Here is a 26315-nt window from a genome sequence, read left to right on the forward strand (position 1 = left end):
TTCAGGCTCGCAGAATCCTACCGCTTACACGCTGAGCTTACTACCTCTACACTACTATCTCTCCACAAGTGCGATGTATGTGTTGTTTTCTGTCTAAGTAAGCCATTTTCGCTCTCTCATCATTATCTCATCGTTCCGATTATAAATTTTTTTGAGTGGCCTAGTTGTATACTTATGGTGTTCACTGGAGAGGAACTGTTATGAACTGCTTACTAATGAAATGGATAACAGGAGTTGGATCAATGAACAGTCTTCGACTGCGGGCGGAATCCGCGGAAAGGTCGCGATACACTGGTGCATGGTGTACCGGTTGACGTACAAATTACAGTTGCTGGTGGAATTGGTAAACGGCGTATCATTTGACGTACCTTATGGGTTAATCGATTCCCATGTAATCGATTCCCATGATACCCGGGAAATCGCAGATGATGGATCGGTGGATGTGGATTTCCAAGCAACCGGTGGTTGGTGAAACCAATGTTAAGCGCGTCGCACCTGACAAATGGGTGGATGTCGGTGGATAGAATTGGTGCATTGAGGATCCACAAATGTCGAATCGGTTAGTCGATATCCAAGCAACCGGCAGGTGATTAAATCGATGTCTGGCGAGTCTTAGCTGACGAATCGGTGAATGTCGGTAGACAAGACTATGAATCGGCAACGTGCAGATGGCGAACCGCTTGATCGATTTCCAGGTAAACAGCGGTTGGTGAAATCAATGCCCAGCCAGTCGCAACTAACAGTGGTCATAGTCGGATTTCGCCCATTTTTAATACCAAGATAAAGTGAGTTCAGATAAGTACGTGAACTAAGTTTAGTACTACCAAGTTTCATCGCTTTATCCGTCTTTGGTAATAAATAATCGCACTTTTTCGGTTTTTCGAAATTTTCGATATCGTAAAAGTGGGCGTGGTTATAGTCCGATTTCCTTCATTTTAAGTAGCGTTCTGTGATGAGTGCCCACGAACTTACATACCAAATTAAATTTACTCAAGTTATCGTGTTCACGGACAGACGGACGGACATGGCTAAATGAATTTCTTTTTTCACCCAGATCATTTTGATGTATAGAAGTGAATATCTATCTCGATAAGTTTATGCCGTTACGGGGTACCGTTATGTGAACAAAATTAATTTACTTTGTGAGCTCTGCTCAGCTGAGTATAAAAATGGCACTGATGATGGCGCAACGCCGAAACCGGTTTGTCTCCAAACCAAATTTGACAATTGATGACGGAAAATTCTTCCAATGGTTGTTGTTTCCTTTCCTCCCCTTTATTCCATTGCATACATTTTAAGGTGTTTATTTCTTTAAAAGCTTACATAGTGAATTCTCAGTCCTTTTAGTCTAATTCGTAAAGCTTATCACAAAAATTAATTAAAATACACACCAACGCGCAAATTTAAACTTAATTTTAGCTCACATATACTCGAATAAATAATTCAGTACATTCATTTACTGCTGAATTTAACAGCATCTTACCCCATCCCCCTTTTAACGCTATTATTATACCAGACAACTTCCTTTGTTACTTCCTTCTTTTTGTTTATCTCTTTGCGCTCGTTGTCGTCGTCAGTAGTCATAGTGTGGCCATCCTTTGAGCTCATTGTAAAGTCTCGTACCCGGGCAGTCGGCAGCCTTCACTTGCCGATGACCCAACAGTATGTAGTTCCGTTGTATATGACCCATATTTATGCCATACATTATGAGCTGCTGCCATTTATTAAAGACAGGACGTGACGGTAGGATGACTATTGTTGCGAGTAGAAATAAAGAGAAGAAATGCATATGAAGGAGAGAGAGAAGCCAAATGAGATTTAACACATTAACTACTATTTAATTGCACAATGTACTCGTATCTTAATTAAGTGATTTAATAATGCTTCAACATTTTATTCTATCAAATTGAAATTTTTATAACCTTTGGTGGTAGAATATAGGCAACCCTATATCGTATTTTCCAAGCCGACCATGTAACCGACGGGGCAATTTTGTCCATTGCGTAACAAATCACGCCAACGTGATTCGTGATAACCCACGCCAATCGGGAGGACCAAGAGCGCTCAAGTCTTTCCCCACCTGTACCTTCCAACTCAGTGGGGGTTTACCCCCTTCTTCTTTCGTATACGGCTACCGACAAGAACACTTTCTAAGTCGCGTCTTCTTCCATTCTAAAATATGATCTGGTCGGCTTCCAATTCTGGTGAAAGTTAAAATTACAAGTAAAATGAGATATCACTCTCCTTCAAAGAGGGAATCGTTGGATCTGCTCTTAATAACTTTTTTAATAGTTTTGGTATACATTTTAGGATACCGTTTCGAAAGTTTTTCTTACATACAATCCTAGGTGTAGCTCAAGATAAGACCTTGAGCTTGGTTAGCAAAGGTTTTGCTAGTGCAATCTATAGCTTTTCCAACTCAAATGTCAATGTCATCTCTCTTGGCGAGTCCTGTCTATCTAACAGGCGAGGATACAGCTACAGTAACTTCCACATAGAAGAGGGGATTGGATGACCTAGCATCTACAACTTGACCACATCAAATTTTTTCTGTAATGAACGGGCTAGTACTTTTATTACACTATTTTCTCGTGCGTACTAGATCAATCTCCGGAAAGGGCCATCTTCATCGATAAAACTTGCCAAAACCTTCAAGCAGTCGCCTTATCGCTACAAGAAGAAGAAGAATAAGAAGAACTTAAAAAGATCTGATCATAAGCTATTTTCCCAAAGCTCTGCGTAAAACTGGACAGCAGAATGTAACCTCTCCATCCGGGAAGCAGCTGTAGCAAAAGGCGATATCCAGTACGCTGTGTGGCATCGCATGAACTTCCACTGAACACTGCCATATCGCATACCTATGTAGATCAATACGAAGTTAACTCAAAAATTTGAAATTTCGTTACTGTGAGTATCTCCAGACTTCCCAGTTGAATGCCTATCGAACTTTATACTCGATTTATTAATACCTCCACTAAGCAATGCGAAAAGATTTTGTAAAAATTTAAAATTGCATTGGCGCTTAAGGGAGAGACAGTCAGTTATTCGCGTTTTCTGAACATTGAGTTTTTTAGAGTTGATCTCGCTAACCTCTATTGTTTACTCAGCTGATTCGATGTCCAATATGTTAAATAGATCACTAGAGGCGGAGTCGGATTTACAAGTACCTTTTCGGACAAAAAGATCTATGTGGCTGCTGCCTGTTATGTTTGTGAGCCACGTGATTCAATGTATAATATTAATATTTATCCCAAAAAAGCTGAAGACGATCGTTCTCAGGTTTTTCCAGAGGACACTACTTTGGACCCAGAAATAAGAAATTCTCCAATCATCACAGCTTAGGTGGCCTTAGATGAAAACATTCTCATGATCGGACTCCTTGGGGCTTACTTCGAGTTGGTGACAGTCTATGGTAGCAGCACTGAACAGCACCCAATTCACCGCATTGGTAATAGCGACAGCGCTTGGTTAGAAGATGCTACAGTGATTGGACAACTTTAACTTTCAGTTTAAATCAAGCTCCTGTCATTATGTGCTCGTGCCCTGCGCTTGCCAGGCTAAGACTCCAGCTATTAGGAGTGATATAGCTGTCAGATCTGGAAGCAGCAAGTGGCTTAGGTCCTAGGAAGCTTCTAGTATTTGCCAAGAGGACAGAGTTATTTTATAACATAGGTCCTGGTTTTTGATAGGATGTTTCAGTTTGGTCGTTAAAACAAACTTCTGGTAGCACTACGGACTCACTCAGTCTATGTGAGGTCCTCATGAACCGGCCAGTTCAACCTAACCTAAGCTCCTGACAGAAAACCACCCCGTCCACTACCTCATTACTTACTTTCCCCTCTTCCCACTCTACGGAATGACTGTTCTGAAACTTGTACAAGGGTCAGTTGTTAGCACATAATTAGTCATAATTAAGTCTGTCGATTCCTCTGTCGAATTCTCTTCAATGCATATCGTGATTAGAGCTCAATTACCACCTATTGAAGAGAAAGAGAGTAATTTACCTCTCGAAGTGCGGGATCGCAGTGTTCTTAGATGATGTGCAAGTCTAACGAAGGCCTCAGCAACCAGGGCGGCAATATTGTCTGATTTCGAGGATGAAATTGAAGTAGTGAAGGAAAGAATGAAAGCAAAGAAGGTCAAAAGAAAGGAAAGATTAGAGGTCAAAAATGTATTCTGAACTCAAACCTGATGTCGTGCTCTCAATATCGGTTTGTTATAGATGAGCTGTGGGCGTGTTTATCATTTCTCATCGACGAATCATCGGCTTATCATGGTGAAGCCTAACCTGAAACCTGATGGCGTGTCATCAATTTGTTATGAGAGTGACTAAGCTTTGTTATCTATAATTCATCGGTTTATTATCGACAAGTAATGGGCGTGTTTGCCTTTTCTCAACGACGACTTATGGGTTTCTGATGGGTTTGTCATCGACGAGGTATAGGTTTGTTATCGAAGTGTGCTATCGCTAATGACGGTTATGAAAAAAGTACCTATTTTTACCGACGGGTTGCCGGGTTTTTTATTGATTATTTATCGAAAGGTTAACAGTTGGTTGTCAAAAAGTTATTGATTTCTTATCAAAAATTTATCGATATGTTATCGGATAGTTATAGGTTTGATATCGAAATGTTATTGATTTATTATTGAGCAATTATCAATAATTTATCTAGAAGGTAGATATAAGTTATTAAAAATGTATTGATTTTGATATCGAAAAGTTATCGATTCGCTGTCGACTTGTTATCAAAAAAGTATCGATTTGATATTAAAAATTTATGGATCTCATATCGGAGTGTTACCAATTTGTTATCGCCTGGTAATCGATGAATCATCGGTTTGTTATGAAACAGATACTGATAAAACTTCTTTAAGGTGAAGGTGCTTCTATTGTGGTTTAGCTTCAACCCCTGGTCGAGCACTAGTTAACTCAAAAACTTAAGTTTTACGTTTTTGTTGTTGCGGTTGTAGCAGTGTTAAATGCGATCACTCACTAATTGTAATCAATATCCTCTAACGGAAGTCTGAGGAATCTTGCAGTTTCAACAGGGTTGGACCAGAGAGATTAAAAAGATGGTAAGTGTCATGAAAGCACACATTACAAGCGAGGTATACATTGGTTATGTCCAGGTTGATTCTGGATGTAAGAGTTTAACATATTACAGTATCCAGATCGAAGTTGAGCTAAAGTGACGCGCATCTCCCTGGAGAGGTGCTTTCCTCAACTGCGAGCTTAGGGTATTTGTCTTTAATAACGGGTTTCACCAGGCCAGATGTAAGTAACGATGCATCTCGACTGCCGCCATAGCCTCCAACAGTGCCCCAGCCCTTGCTAGTTCGTCTGCCTTCTCGTTGCCCTCAATGTTCCCTCACCCTGTCGCTCCTCCAGTCACCTCTTAAGGGAAGTTAATCGTATGACGTCTGTCAAAGCTTAGTGAAGACGTATGATAATCAGATGAAGGAGCCGCCTCCTGAGCCATACTGCCTCGAGTTCAAGCAGTTAGACTCACGAAGTCTTACTGCCGAAAAAGTTGCCGATTCACGTAAGTGAAGGTCCAGACGTAGCTGGTTTAGGATCACATTTAGTGTGTTGGTTAGACATGACCTTAGTGCACCTGTTACCCCTTCGAGGGCTGCCCGCTGTACTCTATCCATCTTCTTTATGTTGTACTGTTTTTCCATGTCCGGCCACCATGCTATGGCTCCGTATGTTAGTATGGGTCTGACGACTGCCGTATATAGCCACATCACGAATTTGCGTTTTAGACCCCACTTTCAGCTGACGATTCTCCTACACGAATAGAAGGCTATAAAAGCGTTTTCAGCCATATGCTCGATATTCGATTTCCAGCTGAGCTTGCTGTCTATTTCGACGCCCAGAGACTTGACTATCTTAGACGGAGCGAGGGCAACACCACTTAGAGAAGGAAGACGAAACTGTGGTATCTTGTTCTTGTTAGTACGTTTACGAGTACCTCGTATACATAATTGGTGCCTACATGCAACCACATATTTCCATTAAACTTCGAATGTGAATACTTAAACCAAATTTATGTCAAATGATTTCTCAAGTCACACCTACGTCATATAACTCCGCCTTCATAAATGTGAATGCCACAAACACATTTCAAAAAGTAACTAATTTCACACGTTACCTCTTCCTACATATTTTCACACTCCCAAACCTTCAACACCAAATTTGGCACACTACCTTTTCCAATGTCAATTTCCTACCACTCACATGTCCAATCACCAATTAGTGCTATGGATAAACTCCGTACATTGTAGCTGAACGCATATGCGCCTATTACATTAAAATCGCACCCCTCACAAATCTCAGCCTGTTTGTCACCGATTAGGAAATTGTAACCGATGTCATCTCTACCTCGCATTTCTTGATGCGTACGTTGTATTAAGCTACTCCAGCAAGTTTTGTTGCTGTGTCGTCGACTTGCATTGCTTGCTGGTGTTGCGGTATGATGAATGATCTCATGCAATACACCAACTAAAAGTGGTGAAATGTGTGTTATGTTGTGTAGTGGTGTGACCGCCTGCCAAGCGCTGCGTGACGTCCATTTCAAATACAATTTCGTGTTGCTGCTAATGCTGTTTGTGGTAGTGTTGTTGTTGTTGTGTCACACTTTCTCATTTGCGGTCGTGTGAGGTTGATGATATTTTCATGTTGGTGGTCGCAGTTGGTGCAGATAGAATGAAAGAAAAAAAGTTATGCGATGGAAACTGGTGTTGAAAGTTTTTAGTGGGTTTATGGTGCAAAGAGCAAATGGATTAATGAAATTTTTGGCATGATATTTTGACAAACTAAGAATATTTTGACGAACTACTTAAATACGTTTATCAAATTGCATGGTATATGCTTGAAAACCTCTGAGGAGCAAACGCCAGCTTCCGCCCTTTTATTCTTTCATAAAAATTCGAGGACATTTCTGTGTTCGAAATGGTCAGGCTATGACTCGCTTGTCTAGCTATTTCAGACCTAGTTCAAAATCACGGAAAAATGTGTGCGTCGAAGTGATCTTAAGTTTGGTCTTGTCACAATGCTGCTGTTGTACACTACAGTCATTAGGTCCTTTTATTTTGCGGCATTGTAATATTGTCATCAGCATTTGAAAGAAACTGCAGTATCCACAGAAGATTGCATGGCAGCCGCATTGCTTACACGGCATATTAACCTTCACAGATGAGTTTGCGCTAGAGTTGCACAAGATCGACCAAGCAGGAAAGTCGCAAGGCTGTAAAGTGCCAAAGATCGTGTGTAGTGCTTACAAATTTGGACTAACAAAGTAACTCCTACCATTAAAAAGAAAAGACTGTACGCTATTAATAAGTATTCTGACTAGACACTGCTTTTTGGCGTCCCACTCATTTGTTCTTCTTAGTCAAAGCAGATGTAGCAAGTGCGGGTCGAAGGAGGTTATGATCGAGCACGTTTTGTGCAAGTGGATGAGTTTTCACTGAGAGCTTTTCATGGCAGAAATACACCCGGAGCGCTTGCCAAACACTGCCGAGGGGCGACCCCGCTTAGAAAAATTTTCTTCTAATTGAAAAACCTTATTTCTAAAATGTTGATGTTGTTTGTTGGGGTGTGAACCCAGGGCATACGGTGTGGTAGGCGGAGCACGCTACCATCACACCACGGTGGCCGCCAAAAGTCTCTAGGAAGATATTTCGCATCGTTAGGATAGGTTAGGCGGTCTTGCTTAGGAACTTTCGATAGCTTGACTCGCAAACATTTTTAACCGCTACGGATTCTGCTCTCAAAATACATATTAAAAGCGAAGAATCGCTCGTCTTTCGTCTACTTCTGACAGTTTTCACAATTGATACGCGCCATTCTCGAAGCATCTGTGTCCGGTGATAATGCCCGAAACAAGGGAATCCCTCTACATATTTGCTTAGTTTGTGAAAAACGCTCATCTCTTTTCTACCCAGATATGGCTATAAGAAATTCGAATCCTTAAAATTACTCCGCTTGATCCACAACAACTTCATTGTCCTTATAATGTAAACATCGATCTTCCTCAAGAGGAAACTTGTGATCGGACGGTGCATTTGTATCCTTTTCGCAACCTTTCATGGCTATCTCATTAGCTAAACTATATTCTTCGGTTTAGATTTGCCTGCGAGCCCATAAAAGGATAACATTGAAGCATCCTATCGACGCTAGCAACACACGTCACCTGCGTGCGATATCCATAAGTTTGAGGTTGTCAAGCTAACTAAAGCTAAAGGCTACCGTCGAATGCGACATTCATATCGATTTATTGCGACAGTCAATCAGAAATCAAAGCCCTCTAAAGCAAGACTGTTAGAAAATTTACAGGCAAGGTGTTACTTAGATCTTTGAGTCTGATGTGGGATACCGGTTTCAGCTCCACCCAGTCGTTTCCTTCAAATGATCTTAAAGCTTTTTTGCTTATTAACCTACATCTTAAATATCCTTCACTCCCACTCCCACTGCCACCTCCATCCCAATTCCACTCTCGCTCACATTCCCACTGCCACTCTGACTTCAACCCCAACTCCCACTCCCACCACTTCACTACTCAGACCCCCACTCCTTCTCCCTCTGACTTCCACTATTTCCCTACTATTTTTTCCAAAGCTACTCACGTTTTTTTTACAAACTACACTAAACCTTAAATCTTGTACTATAAATCACTTTGATTTAAAACCTTAACTTCTTCCTTTCACACTCCAGAGGCCTTTCGTTTTTATGCATGTCTAACTTAGGCATTCAGCGGGTGCGCATATTTAAGTACGACAGAATACGCGGAAAGAAGCACATCAATCACAGCATATACACCAAAAAGTCAAAATGTCGAAGATTGATTAATTTAGTCTGACACCCGGTGAAATTGTATGTGAAACACATTTTTTAAATGCAAATTACAGCAGGAAAAAAATTCCTTTCCAAATTTGTTGGCTCGACATAACCGGCAATCAGTAGAGGACGTAGTCTAAAAAACCACCAATCATATAATGGAATGATATTGAAGTGGCCGAGTTTGTCATGCATGAAATGTGCTTCGCAGCAGTTTAGAGTATCTTATTTGGCTTATTTGGTTTGCTCGCTTAGTTGGTTTTGATATTTGACGTGAATCTTAGAAAATGGAGGCATTTAAAAACTGCGGCAATCAGCAAAATGAACATATCCGAATAAGTCAGCAGCAATGAAATTCGAAATGCGTGAGAATTGAAGTTCTAAAATTATAAGCATGAGTTTTGAGGTTTAAACAGTTAAATAATGCCCGTCAAGGACAGGCAATTTTTTGCAGCATCAATCGAAATGAAAAGTTCGTCCTGGTTCTGTGTAACACCAAAATTTCAGAATATATATCGTGGGTTCCATAGAAGACTAACACGTTTCAATTCCCATGGAAGAATAGCACAATTCGTTGTTTGTGTGGAAAACTAACACTTACAACTGTTCGCGTGGAAGACACACAGATTTAAACACTTTTTTTAACGAATTGTTTTCTGACTTTGAAATATCGTTAGCTTAATGTGAAAATGTGCTAAGTAAACTTTTACGAATTTTACAGGAGACGAAAAAAATGAATAATTTTTTAAATAATCTTTTTATACTCAGCTGAGCAGAGCTCACAGATTATATTAACTTTGTTCGTATAACGGTAATCCGTAACGGCATAAACTAATCGAGATAGATATAGACTTCTATATATCAAAATGATCTGGACGAAAAAAGAAATTCATTTAGCCATGTCTATCCGTCCGTCCATCCGTCCATCCGTCCGTAAACACGATAACTTGAGTAAATTTTGAGGTACCTTGATAAAATTTGGTATGTAGGTTCCTGGGTACCCATCTCAGATCGCTATTTAAAATGAACGAAATCGGTCTATAACGACGCCCACTTTTTCGATATCGAAAATTTCGAAAAACCGAAAAAGTGCGATAATTCATTACCAAAGACGGCTAAAGGATGAAACTTGGTAGAAAATTAGTAAAATTTTGGACAATAGGCGTGGCACCGCCCACTTTTAAAAGAAGGTGATTTCAAAGTTTTGCAAGCTGTAATTTGGCAGTCGTTGAAGATATCATGATGAAATTTGGCAGGAACGTTACTCCTATTACGATATGTGTTCTAAGGAAAAATTAGCAAAATCGGATTACGAACACGCCCAAAAATGTCTCTTAAAGTCAAATTTTAACAAAAAATTGAATATCTTTACAGTATATAAGTAAATTATGTCAACATTCAACTCCTTTATTGATATGGTGCAAAAAAATACAAAACTAAAAGAAAATTTCAAAATGGGCGTGGCTCCACCCTTTTTCATTTAATTCGTCTAGAATACTTTTTAATGCCATAAATTGAACAAAAATTTACCAATCCGTTTGAAATTTTGTAGGGGCATAGATTTTATGACGTTAACTGTTTTCTGTGAAAATGCGCGAAATCGGTTGAAGCCACTCCCAGTTTTTATATCGACATATCTTTACTAAACTTAGTTCACGTACTTATCTGAACTCATGAACATGACGGAAATCCGACTATGACCACGCCCACTTTTTCGATATCGAAAATTACGAAAAATGAAAAAAATCCCATAATTCTATACCAAATATGAAAAAAGGGATGATGAAACATGGTAATTGGATTGGTTTATTGACGCAAAATATAACTTTAGAAAAAATTTTGTAAAATGGCTGTGACACCTACCATATTAAGTAGAAGAAAATGACAAAAGTTCTGCAGGGCGAAATCAAACGACCTTGGAATCTTGGAAGGAATACTGTTTCTGGTGTTACATATATAAATAAATTAACGGTACCCGACAGATGATGTTCTGGGTCACCTTGGTCCACATTTTGGTCGATATCGCGAAAACGCCTTCACATATAAAACTAATGGTCACTCCCTTTTAAAACCCTCATTAATACCTTTAATTTGATACCCATATCGTACAACACATATTCTAGAGTCACCCCTGGTCCACCTTTATGGCGATATCCTGAAATGGCGTCCACCTATAGAACTATGGGCCACTCCCTTTAAAAATACTCTTTAATACCTTCCATTTGAAACCCATGTCATACAAACCCATTCCAGGGTTACCCTAGGTTAATTTTGCTAAATGTTGATTTTCCCTTATTTTGTTGCAATGGTTGTGTTCAGTAGACGTAACACCTGTGACTTTAAGGACCCTATGACGTTGAAGGTACTTTATATATCCTTGGTCAGAAGTGGTCTTGAATATTGCTCAATAATATGAAATCTTTTCTATGAATTGAGGAAGTTCAAATTTTACGTATGCTTCTCTGCCTAGACGGTCTTCCGTCATATACCAGCAAGCAAAAATTGCTTGGTCTTCAGGCTTTGCGTGACAAAAGAACTTTTATCTCACTCATGCTTGCCTATAATGTAATCAACGAATTGCTCTGATTTATCTAATTTGTTCATTCCATATATTCCACTGCGTGATCTTTGGCATAATAGATTATTTATCGAAATAAATCATAAAACGAATTATGATATGAATGAACCTATAACTAGGACTATAATCTTAATACCAGCTTATATAAGTTTAAGCTTGAATTGTTTCTCCTCCTGTAAAATTGTTTTTACATTATCGAAGTCTGTATAATGCCCCGTATCTTTACAATGGGGTGAAATGGCCGTCTTATTTTCTGAATAGTTGTTTCTTAACTTAATATTAGATCTGTGAGCGGAAATCCTTGTCTTGAGTTTTAATTTTGTTGTCCACACATATACCTTGTCGCATACGTGGGACCCGTCACCATTACACGGAATTCTATAAACAACGTCGGATTTCTCGTGCTTTGGTATCTTATCTTTTGTACTGCTGTAGACCTTTCTAAGAGTGTGATTATATGTCGTTGCTATTTGGTATTTTTCCCGATTGTAAAGATTTGAGTATTTTATTCGGTTCGTTACGCCCGGCACATGTGCTACTGACTTATATATTTTATCTCCCGAAGTTTGTCTAATTTTATCATTGTTCACCCTGATCACGAAATTTCTGAGCAATTTGTTGATTATCTTTATGGGGAATTCATTATTTCTCAGAGTTTCTTTGACAATGTCGATATTGTTCTTGCGAAAAATCTTGTCACTTATTGAGGGAACTCTTCTTATGAAGTTACTCGCCGTATTTCCAGTGTTCCATTTTCGTGTTTTGAGTTAAAGTTTATGAGTCTACCTGATGCGGTCGGCTTCTTATACCAGTCAATAAGCAGCTTGTTATTCTTCCTTATAACAAGTGTATCCAAGAATGGTATTTTTCCATCCTTTTCTAATTCTATTGTGAATTTTATTGATTTGTTGTAGCTATTAAGATTCTTAAGCATATTTTCCACCTCCTCTGTTTTAACAACCGCAAGCAAGTCATCCACGTACTTAGTTAGTAAGCGGGGTTTGTTGGTGGATTCCATTACGAATTTGGATAATAGTTCCTCCATTACTATATCCGCTACGACAGGTGCTGCTGGCGATCACATGGGCATCCCTGAACGCTGTTCATATGTTTTATCATTGTATTTGCAATATCGGTTCTCTTTAATGCAAAACTTGATAATTGTTATAAATAGCTCCTTTGGTATACGTGTGTATTCTTTTATATCATTCCACTTAGAGGAAATTATCTCCAAGGCCAATTCTACTGGAATGCTCGGAAATAAAGAAACCACATCAAATGACACTAAAGTCTCATCATCATGAATAAATGTCTCTTTTATTTTGTTCCTAAACTCAATAGTCTCTAACGTTATACTTGGAGATGTTTGTTATATTCTTAAATATGTTTACTACATATTTGCATAAATTGTAGAACGGCGAGTTTATGGACGAGCAAATCGGTCGGAGAGGTACCCCTTCTTTATGGATTTTTGGCAAACCATATATTCGTGGAGGGTTTGCACTTTTGCAGACCAGATGATTCTTTTCCCTTAAATCAATTATACTCAGATTGAACATTTTTTGGACTAACTCGTTATTCTTTTCTTGAAGTTTGCTAGTAGGATCACGCTTCAAAACTCTAGGTTGAAATATTATTAACTATTGTTTGCAAATTTTTGTGGTATTCAGATTTATCCATCGCTACTGTTACATTACCCTTATCGGCAGTAAGTATTAAAATATCTTTATTTCTTCTAATAAACTTTCTTGTGGAATGTGTTGTAATTTGAAAATTTGTAAATTTATCTCGCGCTGACAAGGTATTCTTATTAAGATGATCGTGTATGAGCTTTGTAAAATTGCTTCTTCCTATTTTTAAAAAATTTAGACTGAATAAATTAAATTGATATTATTGACAGGTTGACTTAGCACATTCTTTTTAACAGGTGACGACTTAGCACATTTACACATCATTGCCCACAGCAGCTAAAAATGAAAAATAAAAAATTTTTTTTTGTGATCGATTTATTTTGAATTCAGTTTAAAAACTGCATTAAAATACAATGTTTCAAAAAAAGTGACTTAGCACATTTTCACATTAAGCTGGCGATATTTAGGTTTCATTTTTTTGATTTTCACATTTGCAGTGGTTCCATGGCTATCTGGCATGACTTTCCAAACAGTCTAAAGCTGACTATTCGGGGTTCGGCGACCACCGTGGTGTGATGGTAGCGTGCTCCGCCTATCGCACCGTATGCCCTTGGTTCACACCCAGCAACATCAAAATTTTAGAAATAAGGTTTTTCAATTAGAAGGAAATTTTTCTAAGCGGGGTCGCCCCTCGGCAGTTTTGGCAAGCGCTCCGAGTGTATTTCTGCCATGCAAAGCTCTCAGTGAAAACTCATTTGCCTTGCAGATGCCGTTCGGAGTCGGCATAAAACATGTAAGTCCCGTCCGGCCAATTTGTATGGAAATCTCTTCGGAGGTTATCGCGCCTTACATTTATTTATTATTCGGGGTTCCGTGAAATACGGAACTATTAATTAGCTTGTTTTAAGCAATTGAAAGTTTCTTTTTTCTGTGGGACACGTTTACGTACAGTTTCAGGCAAAAGTCTGCATACACCCCCTATTTCCGCTGAATTGAAAGACTAATAACCTATCTGAGAAATGTGCTTACAAACTAAAAAGTATCCTTACATTTATATAAAATAGCGAAGTTATGGGAAATAAACGTTAAAACCACGTTGTTAAAGCCTACATACATATTTCATACAAATAACCTGTTCTAGTATGAACAACTTGACGTTACACTAAAAAAATTATTTCTTAGTATTTAGTCGATCCATCGGTAGCATCAAGGCCAGCTTGAAGCCATAGTGACATCGAGGCTACTAAGTTTCTTAACTCTGCAGGTGTTATTGTGCTCCAAGCTTCTGTGATGTGTTCTTTGAAAATAGCAGCACTAGAAACCTGGTTTTTTCTTATTTTCCGTCCCAAAATTTCCCAGACATGTTCAAATCAAAATCCAAGAAATGGTATTTTGGGTGGTGTATTTAACTGTTTTGGAGCATAGTTAAGCAGCCAATACTTAACAATATGTGTCATGTGCTTTGGATTGTTGTCCTGCTGAAATATCCAATCTGCAGCGAGCTACAATTTAGCCAGCGATGGTTTCAAAATATGCTTCAATAAAGACTTGTGTCTAAAACGATCCATATTACCCTGAATAAATATACTCCACCAACTCCAGATTCCACCACAGCTTTCCAAACAATAACACTGCCATGGTGGTGGCTTCACAGTTGATACCAAATTCTTCAAATCAGGTGCAGTATTTCTCTTCCTCTACACTTTTGTTCTTCCATTGCTACCGAAAATATGGAACTATGACTTATCGGTAAATCAATATTTTTGCCAAAATACATCTTCTTTTTCCTGTGTGTTTACGCGAACTCAAAGCGTAGTTTACGGGTTTGTTTCAGAAGAAAGGTGGTCTACTGTTAAAGTCGTCCTTATGCATTGATCTTTGTACTGTTTTTGGATGGACAAAGTTGACAGATTTGCTTGCCATATCTTTGGCTCACATTTTGTTAGATGTTAGAAAAGTTACCAGCGAGTGGGGAAAAATAATTTCACTTGCAAAGTGTGCCAGCAGCCTTAGCCAAAGCAAATTTCAATTCTTCTTCTTATGCTTTGCTTGACACAAAAGTTGCAAGTTGGCTACTTCTGCATGTCAGATGGCGCCAGTGTCACTCAATCTATCGTTCTCCATAAATATACGTGCAATCTACTCATAATGCATAAGATTGAGTTAAAAGCATCTATTTTAAACTCTGCTAATGTGACGGGGTTTTAGATGCTTTATACTCAAGAATGGATTTGTTTTAGAAAAATGATTAAAAAACAAGTAAAGGTGTCCTAAGTTCGGGTGTAACCGAACATTATATACTCAGCGTGAGCTTCAATTGTACATCTCATTCCAGATAAATTACTTTTCTACATAACACGTGGCACCGCCCGATTTAAAAAAATGTTTCCCCATTTCCTCTTAAAATAAAACTTGATAAGTGAAATATCATTGATTCAAAACTATTTTTTGTTAAGTTATAGCTTATTATTCTAGTCCACGACCCTTTTAAACTTGTTTTATATCTAAAATGCCGTGATCTTTAACCGACCCCGTCCATTTTTACTAGAAATATGTTCTGCTATAAGGAAAATGTGTGTACACAATTTCATTACGATGTGTTAATTTTTCTTCGAGTTATAGCTCCGGAAACATAGAAATCTACCTAGTAATAAAAGGGGCGGTGCCACACCCATTTTCAAAAATTTTATTGTTTTCCAATTTAACGTTATAATTCAATTTAGAAAGTAAAATTCTATTGACACAAAGCACTTTTTCGCTAAGATATAGCTTACCATTTTCGTCTACGACCCTTCTAAAAATCTTTTATATAAAAGTGGGCGTGGTCTTTAACCGATCTCGTCCATTTTTCCTAGAAATATTTCCTGCTATAGGAACAATGTGTGTGCCCAATTTTATTACGATCTGTTAATATTTCTTCGAGTTAAGGCTCCCGAAACAGAGAAAATATCTTAGTTATAAAAGGGGAGGTGCCACGCCCATTTTTTTTAATTTGAAATTTTTCGTATTTATTGTTATAAATCCACTTGCGAAATGAAATACCATTGATATAAAGCTCTTTTTTGCAAAGATATAGCTTAATTTATTCGTCCACGACCCTTTTAAAAATCTTTTATTTAAAAGTGGGCGTGGTCCTTAACGGATTTCGTTAATTTTTCTTCAAGGCATTCCCTATAGTAAGGGCAACCTCTCTGCCGAATTTTGTTACGATAGGTTTAACGATTTTTGATTTATGATTAATAATATTTGTAAAATTGATTTAATCACAGGTGGGCGTTGCCACACCCATTTTTAAAAATGTTTTCAAATTTTTATCAAGAGTCTCAATATCAGTCCACACGTCAAATTTCAACATTCTAGGTGTATTATTTACTAAATTATCAGGTTTTTTGTTTTTTCCAAAATTTTATATATATAAAAAGTGGGCGTGGTTATCATCCGATTTCAATCATTTTCAATACCAATCTATTCTGGGTCCAGATAAGCTAGTGTACCAAATTTGGTGAAGATATCTCAATATTTACTCAAGTTATCGTGCTAACGGACGGACGGACGGACGGACGGACATGGCTCAATAAAATTTTTTTCGATACTGATTGATTTGATATATGGAATTCTATATCTATGTCGATTCCTTTATACCTGTACAACCAACCGTTATCCAATCAAATTTAATATACTCTGTGTGCAAAGCACGCTGAGTATAAAAAGTGTTGAAATGAAATTGTATGTACAGATTTTTTCGCAGTGTTCTTGCCTTTTCTAAACAACGAAAGTAGCGGGTGTATGTATGTTTTGTCAGCCACTGTTACTATTACTATTTATTTTGGAATATTAGCCATCATCCAATGAGTTTTCTAGCTCCGTATCATGATCAATTCTCACGGGAATGCTCTCGATCATTGGGAAACTTGAATAGCAGAGGTCGTGATATATTTGTACACATGAGTTGCGATAGGCAGATGTCGCTGTTGTGTTTCATTCAGCACATACGGCAAAAGGCCAGGCGGCGACCAAACTAAAGACAAGAAATTAACAATTTATCTGGCTCACGAATTGAACCAGACTTCGTTTATCTGGCTCAAATCGTTGTTGTTGCGTGTACATGCAACATTTTTTATCTGCCCCCGGATCATTACGACGGGATGATGGCTTTTGCTCTTAACGCTATTTGTTTCAGAGAAAACAAGTAAGAAAAGTTAAGTTCGGGTGTAACCGAACATTACATACTCAGTTGAGGGCTATGGGGACAACATAAGGGAAAATAACGATGTAGGAAAATGAACCGAGGGAAACCCTGGAATGTGTTTGTATGACATGCGTATCAAATGAAAGGCATTAAAGAGTATTTTATGAGGGAGTGGGCCATAGTTCTATAGGTGGACGCCGTTTAGGGATATAGCCATAAAGGTGGATCAGGGTTGACTCTAGAATGCGTTTGTACGTTATGGGTATCAAATTAAAGGTATTAATGAGAGTTTTAAAAGGGAGTGGTGGTTGTTGTATAGGTGGTCGCATTTTCGAGATATCGCCATAAAGGTGGACCAGGGGTGACTCTGGAATGCGTTTGTACGATATGGGCATCAAACGAATGGTGTTAATGAGTATTTTAAAAGGGAGTGGGCCTTAGTTCTATAGGTGGACGCCGTTTAGGGATATAGCCATAAAGGTGGACCAGGGGTGACTCTAGAATGCGTTTGTACGATATGGGTATCAAATGAAAGGTGTTAATGAGTATTTTAAAAGGGAGTAATCCTTAGTTCCATAGGTAGACGCCGTTTCGAAATATCGCCATAAAGGTGGACCAGGGGGGACCCTAGAATTTGTTTGTACAATATGGGTATAAAATTAAAGGTGTTAATGAGTATTTAAAAGGGAGTGGGCCTTAGTTCTATAGGTGGACGCCGTTTCGAAATATCGCCACAAAGGTGGACCAGGGGTGACCCTAGAATGTGTTTGTACGATATGGGTATCAAATTAAAGGTATTAATGAGGGTTTTAAAAGGGAGTGGTGGTTGTTGTATATGTGAAGGCGTTTTCCAGATATCGACCAAAATGTGGACCAGGGTGACCCAGAACATTATCTGTTGGATACCGCTAATTTATTTATATATGTAATACCTGCCAAGATTTTAAGGGTTTTTTTTCGCCTTGCAGAACTTTTTCATTTTCTTCTACTTAATATGGTAGGTGTCACAACCATTTTATAAAGTTTTTTCTAAAGTTATATTTCGCGTCAATAAAACAATCCAATTACCTTACCATGTTTCATCCCTTTTTTCGTATTTGGTATAGAATTATGGCATTTTTTTAATTTTTCGTAATTTTCGATATCGAAAAAGTGGGCGTGGTCATTGTCGGATTTCGTTCATTTTTTATACTAAGATAAAGTGAGTTCAAGTATGCACGTGAACAAAGTTCATTAAAGATATGTCGATTTTTGCTCAAGTTATCGTGTTAACGGCCATGCGGAAGGACAGACGGACGACTGTGTATAAAAACTGGACGTGGCATCAACCGATTCCGCCCGTTTTCACAGAAAACAGTTAACGTCATAAAATCTATGCCCCTACCAAATTTCAAAAGGATTGGTTAATTTTTGTTCGACTTATGGCATTAAAAGTATCCTAGACAAATTAAATGAAAAAGGGCGGAGCCAGCCCATTTTGAAATTTTCTTTTATTTTTGTATTTTGTTGCACCACATCATTACTGGAGTTGAATGTTGACATAATTTACTTATATACTGTAAAGATATTAAATTTTTTGTTAAAATTTTACTTAAAAAAATTTTTTTTTTTTAAAGTGGGCGTGGTCCTTCTCCGATTTCGCTAATTTTTATTAAGCATACATATAGTAATATGAGTAATGTTCCTGCCAAATTTCATCATGATATCTTCAACGACTGCCAAATTACAGCTTGCCAAATTTTTAAATTACCTTCTTTTAAAAGTGGGCGGTGCCACGCCCATTGTCCAAAATTTTGCTAATTTTCTATTCTGCGTCATAAGTTCAACTCATCTACCAAGTTTCGTCGCTTTATCTGTCTGACGGACGGACGGACATGGCTCAATCAAATTTTTTTTCGATCCTGATTATTTTGATATATGGAAGTCTATATCTATCTCGATTCCTTTATATATGTACAACCAACCGTTATCCAATCAAACTTAATATACTCTGTGAGCTCTGCTCAACTGAGTATAAAAATATGAAGGACTTTAAAAATTAAAACTGATAGAGCGGGGTCTCTTGTATTTTAGCGCATGCTGTATTTTTCGAAATTTTAAACTTTTTTTTTTAAATCTTCTACTACTTAAATATTTCCTTTACCACTTTTTTTTAGCTACTGCGCTACTGTTTTTGAAACCGCTGCAATTCTGTCATTTTATAGCTTCTTATCTCCACACTACTTAGGTTAGGTTAGGTGTTAGCTGCCCTGATAAGGATAGCTCACTTCGACAACACGAAGGTCCGTTGTGATTCCACATACACTAAAAATAGCGGTGATTTAGATCTAGCTACTTAGAGAATCGTTGGGTAGCAACAATAAAGCTCCGAATGATACCGATCTCAACATTGGATAAATCCTCGGGAGATCCAAGTGAGTGGCGACTGAAGTACTTTCGCCTAGTTCTGGCAAATGCTGGGCAATCAAGCATAAAGTGACTTGGTGATTCTACCTCATCATCCTCCATACAGCTGCAGCAGGATGGAGTTTCCAATATATTGAGACGTACCGCATGGATACTCATGCGGCAGTGCCCTGTCAAACCCCAATGACCATTGATAGGTGAGCCTTAGTGAACCCAATTATTTCAGCATACCTCCTGCCATCCACTTTCGGCCAGAAAGATCTTGCTACCCTGCAAGACGTGGTGTCCGCCCAACGTTTGCTGAGCTGACTCGAGACCCAGCTATGGAGAAGCAATCCATAGGTGGCCAGTGGGATCCCGAAATCCCAACAGCCATCCACACTACTTAGTACAACAACAATTGGTGGAAAGTTGTGTTTTTCATAGATTTTAGGGACTTAACATTTTCTTTATTTTAAAAGCTACGTACATACATACACATCTTTAAAGACGAATTACAAAAAATGAAAAAAAGGCAACAAAATACAAATTATAATAAAACAAAAAATATTTCGCATGCCTATAAACTTAGCTCGTAAATCTAGTGGCGTAATTTTTCTGCAATCGCAAACACAATCAACACCGTCATCAAAACCACAATCAATGTCATAGCCTACACTCACAAAGTTTTCTTCGCCTCTCCAACCCAACGCACAAAATGGACATAATTCTTATCAGCATTTATTTCTACAACTTATACCCTCATAACTTGGTGGTGGCTGTCATTCTCCTAAGCTCTCTCTCTTTATTATCGTGAGCATTCGTACAGTGCCTGTAGCAGTCTTATCAGAAAAAATCACTGTTATGCGCGACACTCTTAAATTTGTAATACTATCCGCAATTGTTTTGCTTGCCGTATTTTATTTTTTTTTTTTGTATTATTTTTGGGCTGACGAGATGTCCGTTTATGTGTAGCCATTTGGGTAGACTAATCAAAGTTCGCCAAACTTTTGATGGCTAATGTTTTTTAAGATGAACTTGAAATATTCTGTACAAGCTTCACATTAAGAGCCTAGATCCAAATGTTTGTATATGTATAAAGTTCATCTCTAATATCACCGGAAAAAGTGATAGTAGTGTACTTTACTATCGTTGCAAGTATTCATGCTAGACCATAAATATTTGGTAAATATTATGAGAGGAGAATCTCCAAAACCGCCAGAAAAGCGGGAGCTAAGTGAAAGGTAGATGAGAACCTCACACACAAATAACAGTTTTTAACCTCCGGAAGTATTCATGGTAGAAGTCTGAAATTACCCTCTGGCGGCCGCCGTGGTGTGATGGTTGCGTGCTCCGCCTACCACACCGAAGATCCTGGGTTCACGCCCCGGACAAAGCAACATCAAAATTTTAGAAACAAATTTTTCTAATTAGAATAACATTTTTCTAAGCGGGGTAGCCCCTCGGAAGTGTTTGGCAAGCGCTCCGAGTGTATTTCTGCCATTAAAAGCTCTCAGTGAAAACTCATCTGCTTTGCAGATGTCGTTCGGAGTCGGCATAAAACAAGTAGGTCCCGTCCCGCCAATGTGTAGGAAAGATTAAAAAAAAGGAGCACGACGCAAATTGGAAGAGAATCTCGGCTTTTAATCTCTTCGCGCTTATAATTTTTTTTTATTCTTGCGAATGAAAAATGCCCAGGAATGTGTAAGACCGGTGCGCCTCCAAAATAAACAAACAATCAATTACCTACGATGTCAGAAAATCAAAAAAACAAAATTAATCAAGATCGCGGGTTCGTATCGGGCTCAAAACTCAACAATAATTAGCTGAATGGTTATAGCAACGGCGCCTAAACGTCGTCTATGAAGAAATTTAGCATTTCCCGAAATGGATCTATACAACGAGCTTTGGCAGTTGTCTAAATTATTTCTTTTTTTCTATTCTAGTTTAAAAATTTTTTATTTAAGAAAAAAATTATCATAACAATAATAATGATAAAATAATTATTGTTAGGCCTTGAGCTCGATTCGAACCCTCGATCTTACAAATCAGTAGGCCGATATAACAACAACAAAAATTAATCAATTATATGAGGTTTGGGAGGGCGAATGCAAGAGTGTAGGAGGGAAGAGGAGTAGCAATAGGACAGAACAAAATGGCGCATGATCATTGGACCGATATGATGAGCTACAGGGGTCGGAGAGAGTGACTGTAAAGAGAGAAAAGGAGAGAGGACAGCGCGGGAAATTTTTGAATATATGCAAATCAGAAAGTATATAAAGACCTGCCGGGTTGTTGACATGAAAATCTTTCAAGTCGTAAAGTGGTCTCGTCCTATGACCCCTTATTCTAAGCATTTTACTAGTAGTTACGACACACAGTCAAAAAGCCAGGTCATCTTCTCTCGAGACCGTCCATGATTCCGAGCCAACAGGGCAGGTATGACGACCGTCTTGTAGAGCGTAATTTCTGTTCGCCGAGAAAATACTTTACTTTTCTATTGACTCCAAAGTGGCACTTGTTGCAAATGCCATTCTATAAACACTGATTCCCAGATATATAAAGTCTTTCATAGTTCGGGATTAATATCCGTCAACGGTGACATGGTTGCCAAGGCAAGTACTTCATCTTTTTCTCATTCACTGCTAATAAGGGTCAGTAATAGGTTAAAAAAAATCGCAGGAAAAGGAGCCTTGTTTGGTATCCTTCCCGATTCCCTCGAGGATGGTGGTTTTGCCCATCTCATTTGGCAGAGCCTTGTTAACTTTGCAGGGAACTTAAACTCAGAAAGTGCAGCTTACAAGCAACTTCTTCTTGCGCTGTTAAAGGCTGTTTTGAGATCGACAGTATCGTGAGTCATCTTCAGGATTTGGTGCATCATGTTTATCTGGTCAATAGAAAATTTACCAGTGCAGACGCCGCAACAATAAGGTGCAATCAGTTCGTTGACATTAAACTTCAGTCCTTCGCAGAGTACGCTAGATATAACCTTATACAGGTTAGCGGGATCTCTTTTTTGTGTATTGGACAGAGCACACTTAAACCCCAATCGGGAGTCATGCACTCGCTTGACCATATTTTGTATAGTCTTTACCAAGTCTTCACCTTCGTGTTTGAACAGCTCGGCGGCATTGGCGATGAGGGTATCGACTTCCTCTTCTCCCTAGATAACAATGAGATACGGTTTTGAGACTCCGCTATCCGCCGTATTTTTATGCTAGAATTTTCTGCACGTATATGCAGCGTCCTTTCTCCCAAGCGGCGCGACATTCCTCATTGTACCAGTTGTTTTTTGCGAGCTTGCTTTAAACTCTTTATGTCAGCAGCGGCCGTACGTAATGATAAAGAAATATACTCCCACTTCTCGGCCACATCGTTTGGTCTGTTCGAAGTTTGCTCTCAGTGAGCAGGTGTGAGAGACTAGCTGGATAATCTTCAGCTGTCTGTTTCATGAGCAGCTTTTCGACGGCAGACTTTTCTTGTTTCACTGAGCGCCCTTTCTCTGCTGCACTGAGACGTCTACGTATCTTGGTTGGTACAACGAATTGGTCCATGTCCATATTTGAACGTCGTAGAGTGCATGACATCGATCACGTGGGGATCGATTTGGTTTCGTTTATGCTGGAACTTGACAAATTACCATATTTCGAGTCATAGCGAAGTCAGCTGGTAGATCACTATAAAAACACTGCAGGTAAATAGCTTAAACTACAGCCGCGTCAACGTTTATATTGACAGCCAAGCTGCAACTGAGGCAATAATCTAGAAAAGTATAACATCTAAAGGTGTGTTAGAGTGTAGGCAATCTCTGGAAAGATTCGGCAGATGTATACATTTATATTGCGTGTCTCGGCACATGGGATCAGATGGAAATGAAAAGGCAAATTAGCTAGCAAAAGAGGGCACATCCCTAGAAGCTTGTAACGTAAACTTCCAAATCAGAATGAAAAGAAGGCGAAAGCTGCACATGACTGACTTCTCAGGAAAGGCGTGTAAGCAAGCGCGGTCCTGCAAAGTGTCAAAGATCATGCATAGCTTAGACAAACAAAGTTACTTTTATCATTAAAACTGTATCATATCGCAAGAATATTCTGAAGGGACACGACCTTCTGGCGTCACATGCTTTTTAATAGGGCCTTGTCACTGCAAGCCGATGTAGCATGGCGGATGGAATAAAGAAACGTGCTTCTGCCCTGCACGTGTTGTGCTAGTGCTCTGCGCTCTCCAGGCGAAGACTCCAGCTATTAAGGGGAGCACGGCTATCAGATTTAGAAGCAGGAAGAAGCACAATTTAAGAAACATTCCCAAGCGAACTGAACTATTTTGTGACATACTAATGTCCTGGTTTTCAATAGGGTTTTCAGTTTGGTCGTTGAGCACAGTTCTAGTAACATTATCAGCTCATTCAGTTTATGGAAGTCTTCATGCCCAGGCTAGTTCAAACGAATCTATCAACGACCGAACTTTTTTCAATCCCCACTTAAGTATATATAGGTATATACGCACAGCATTCGACTTCCATTATGAGCTTATCCCGACGACTGTGCATGTGTTAGTTTGTTTGAAAAATTTGTCATTGCAATTTACACCTCACTGCCCAGCAAATCCTTAATGAACAAGCGGCATCATTAATTCAACATTGACGATTTTTATTATTTTAAATTTTCGTGTCCACCAAATAAAATTCTTAGCATACTTGTGATCCCTGTACATAGTAACCCCACCACAGTCGCATTCTCTTTGGCTTTCTTTTGTGTGCTATTTTTGCCTTAGTTTAATAGTCTCCTTAATTGAGTAAAAGAGCTTAAGTGTTCAGCGGACATAGTATTTTGGTATTTATTTTCTACTTTTTTCTACGGTCTTTGTCATTTTTCATTTTAAAGCTGTCTGAGCCGTTTCGTTTCACATACAAATTTTCCGCTTGATTATCATCAATGTTTTTTACTTCAGTTTTATTTAGATTTTTTGTTGCTGCAAATTTCAAAGATTGCTTTACTCAACATATTTCTTCATCCATATATTTCCCATCTCATTTTGCACGGCTCTGCTTTTTTTCAGCATTTTAGCTTATTATCTCTAGCTTCGCGCATGACATCACGTTCTATGCAGACAACAACAATTATGTACAATAAAAACAACAATATTGTTTTACTTTTTTACAAACGACAATCGTTTTGTCACAACTTAGTCTATCTGTTATGTCAATGATGTCTTCTGTAACATTCGCCCCAATCGCCCAGTCAGCACGTCCGCGTAGCTCATAAAGACTTCTCATCTTATTGCTATAGCGATTGTGGCCACTTGCTTGATTGCCCGTTTCCAATTTCTATTTCCGTTTCCTCATTTTCCTTCCGTCAAGCAGGGCAATGCTGCGCTTATACAAGTCTTTTGCCAATTTGGCGGTTTCTAAGATTTGATTTCATTATCCTATGGCCGCTCATTGTTTTTATACTTGTTGTAAGCTTTGTTTTATTTTTATTTCATTACATTCTTATACTACTATTTTAAAGTATGTATTTGTACGATGTAAAGTATATCTTTGTTGTAACTGTTTTTGTGCGTAAATTATTTCTTAACAAATTGCTCATCGGTATAAAGGCTTGCGCGCTTTTGTTTCATCGACGATAAGATTTTTTTTTAGCTATAATTTTAGAAATCGGAATATCTTACGCTTCAAAGTATCTCATTAACATAATGATAGCGCCTAGTTGGCGTTTGCGAAAAAAGGGCAAAATTTATAAATCATTGCGCGTGGTATTCTGTAAGAGCGTGAATGTCTTCATTCGCATGAAAAAAATTTAAATTTTGTTGTAATAAAAGCCGAAGTTAAATTTATGTGCTGTTGGGGAAAACTCACAGATCTAGCATGATCAACATAAGTGCTGCTTAAAGAACAATGCCAAGGGGAGCTCTTCAGATCTGTCTTGACATCCGAGCCTTTTATCTACCGGAACACCGAGCAACTTCAATATCAGCCCGCGTGTAAGAGATTCGCACGATTGGAGTAATTAAATCATAGAATAACGTAGCATACTAAACAATTATGATATTTTCCCTCTAAACACAAACCACTGCGCCCGCAACAATTCCGAGTGGCAACTTTATGTCGAACACTCACAGCAAGGTGGACTCATATTGGTGCGCTGTTTAGATAGGAAAACAAATTATAGAAAAGATAATGATCAACTCCTTTGGCTTTTACTCATTCAGTTATGAACTTACAATAAACTGTTGCCGAACTCTTTAAGCAATGGCCCGACAGAACCGTGTATATCTCATAAGACTCTCAGAACACAGCGTTATTAAATAAAAATGTATTGCAAACGAAATTGTTGTACAGGACACGACCAAGCAGATATTGATCCTGACAAGAAAAAACGCTTAGGTATAGCCTTTTCTGCAACGAAATATGACTACGAGCTCTAGACTGTCCATACTAAGCAAACCTGGCCAGAGTGGGATCTTAAGAGATTACGTGCCGTGTTCACTATAAGTAAAAACAAGTAAGGAAGGTTAAGTTCGGGTGTAACCGAACATTACATACTGAGTTGGGAGCTATGGTGACAACATAAGGGAAAATAACCATGTAGGAAAATGAACCGAGGGAAACCCTGGAATGTGTTTGTATGACATGCGATCAAATGAAAGGCATTAAAGAGTATTTTATGAGGGAGTGGGCCATAGTTCTAT

At 38.5% G+C, this 26315-nt stretch overlaps 2 protein-coding genes across 4 annotated transcripts in view; one reads left to right on the forward strand and one right to left on the reverse strand.

Moving 5' to 3' along the window:
• Positions 1-26315, forward strand: part of LOC137252734 (trichoplein keratin filament-binding protein) — a 310267-nt gene that overhangs the window by 255367 nt on the left and 28585 nt on the right. The window lies entirely within an intron of this gene.
• On the reverse strand, positions 1574-12465 carry LOC137236512 (peptidoglycan-recognition protein SB1-like). The gene is made up of 3 exons (XM_067759234.1): positions 12230-12465; positions 6242-6606; positions 1574-1752 (listed from the first exon to the last, which is right to left on the reverse strand). The coding sequence occupies exons 1-3, from the start codon at positions 12463-12465 to the stop codon at positions 1574-1576; spliced, it is 780 nt and encodes a 259-aa protein (XP_067615335.1).

This window comes from Eurosta solidaginis, chromosome 1 (assembly GCF_040869045.1).
Source record: "Eurosta solidaginis isolate ZX-2024a chromosome 1, ASM4086904v1, whole genome shotgun sequence".
Classification (NCBI taxonomy): Eukaryota; Metazoa; Arthropoda; class Insecta; order Diptera; family Tephritidae; genus Eurosta; species Eurosta solidaginis.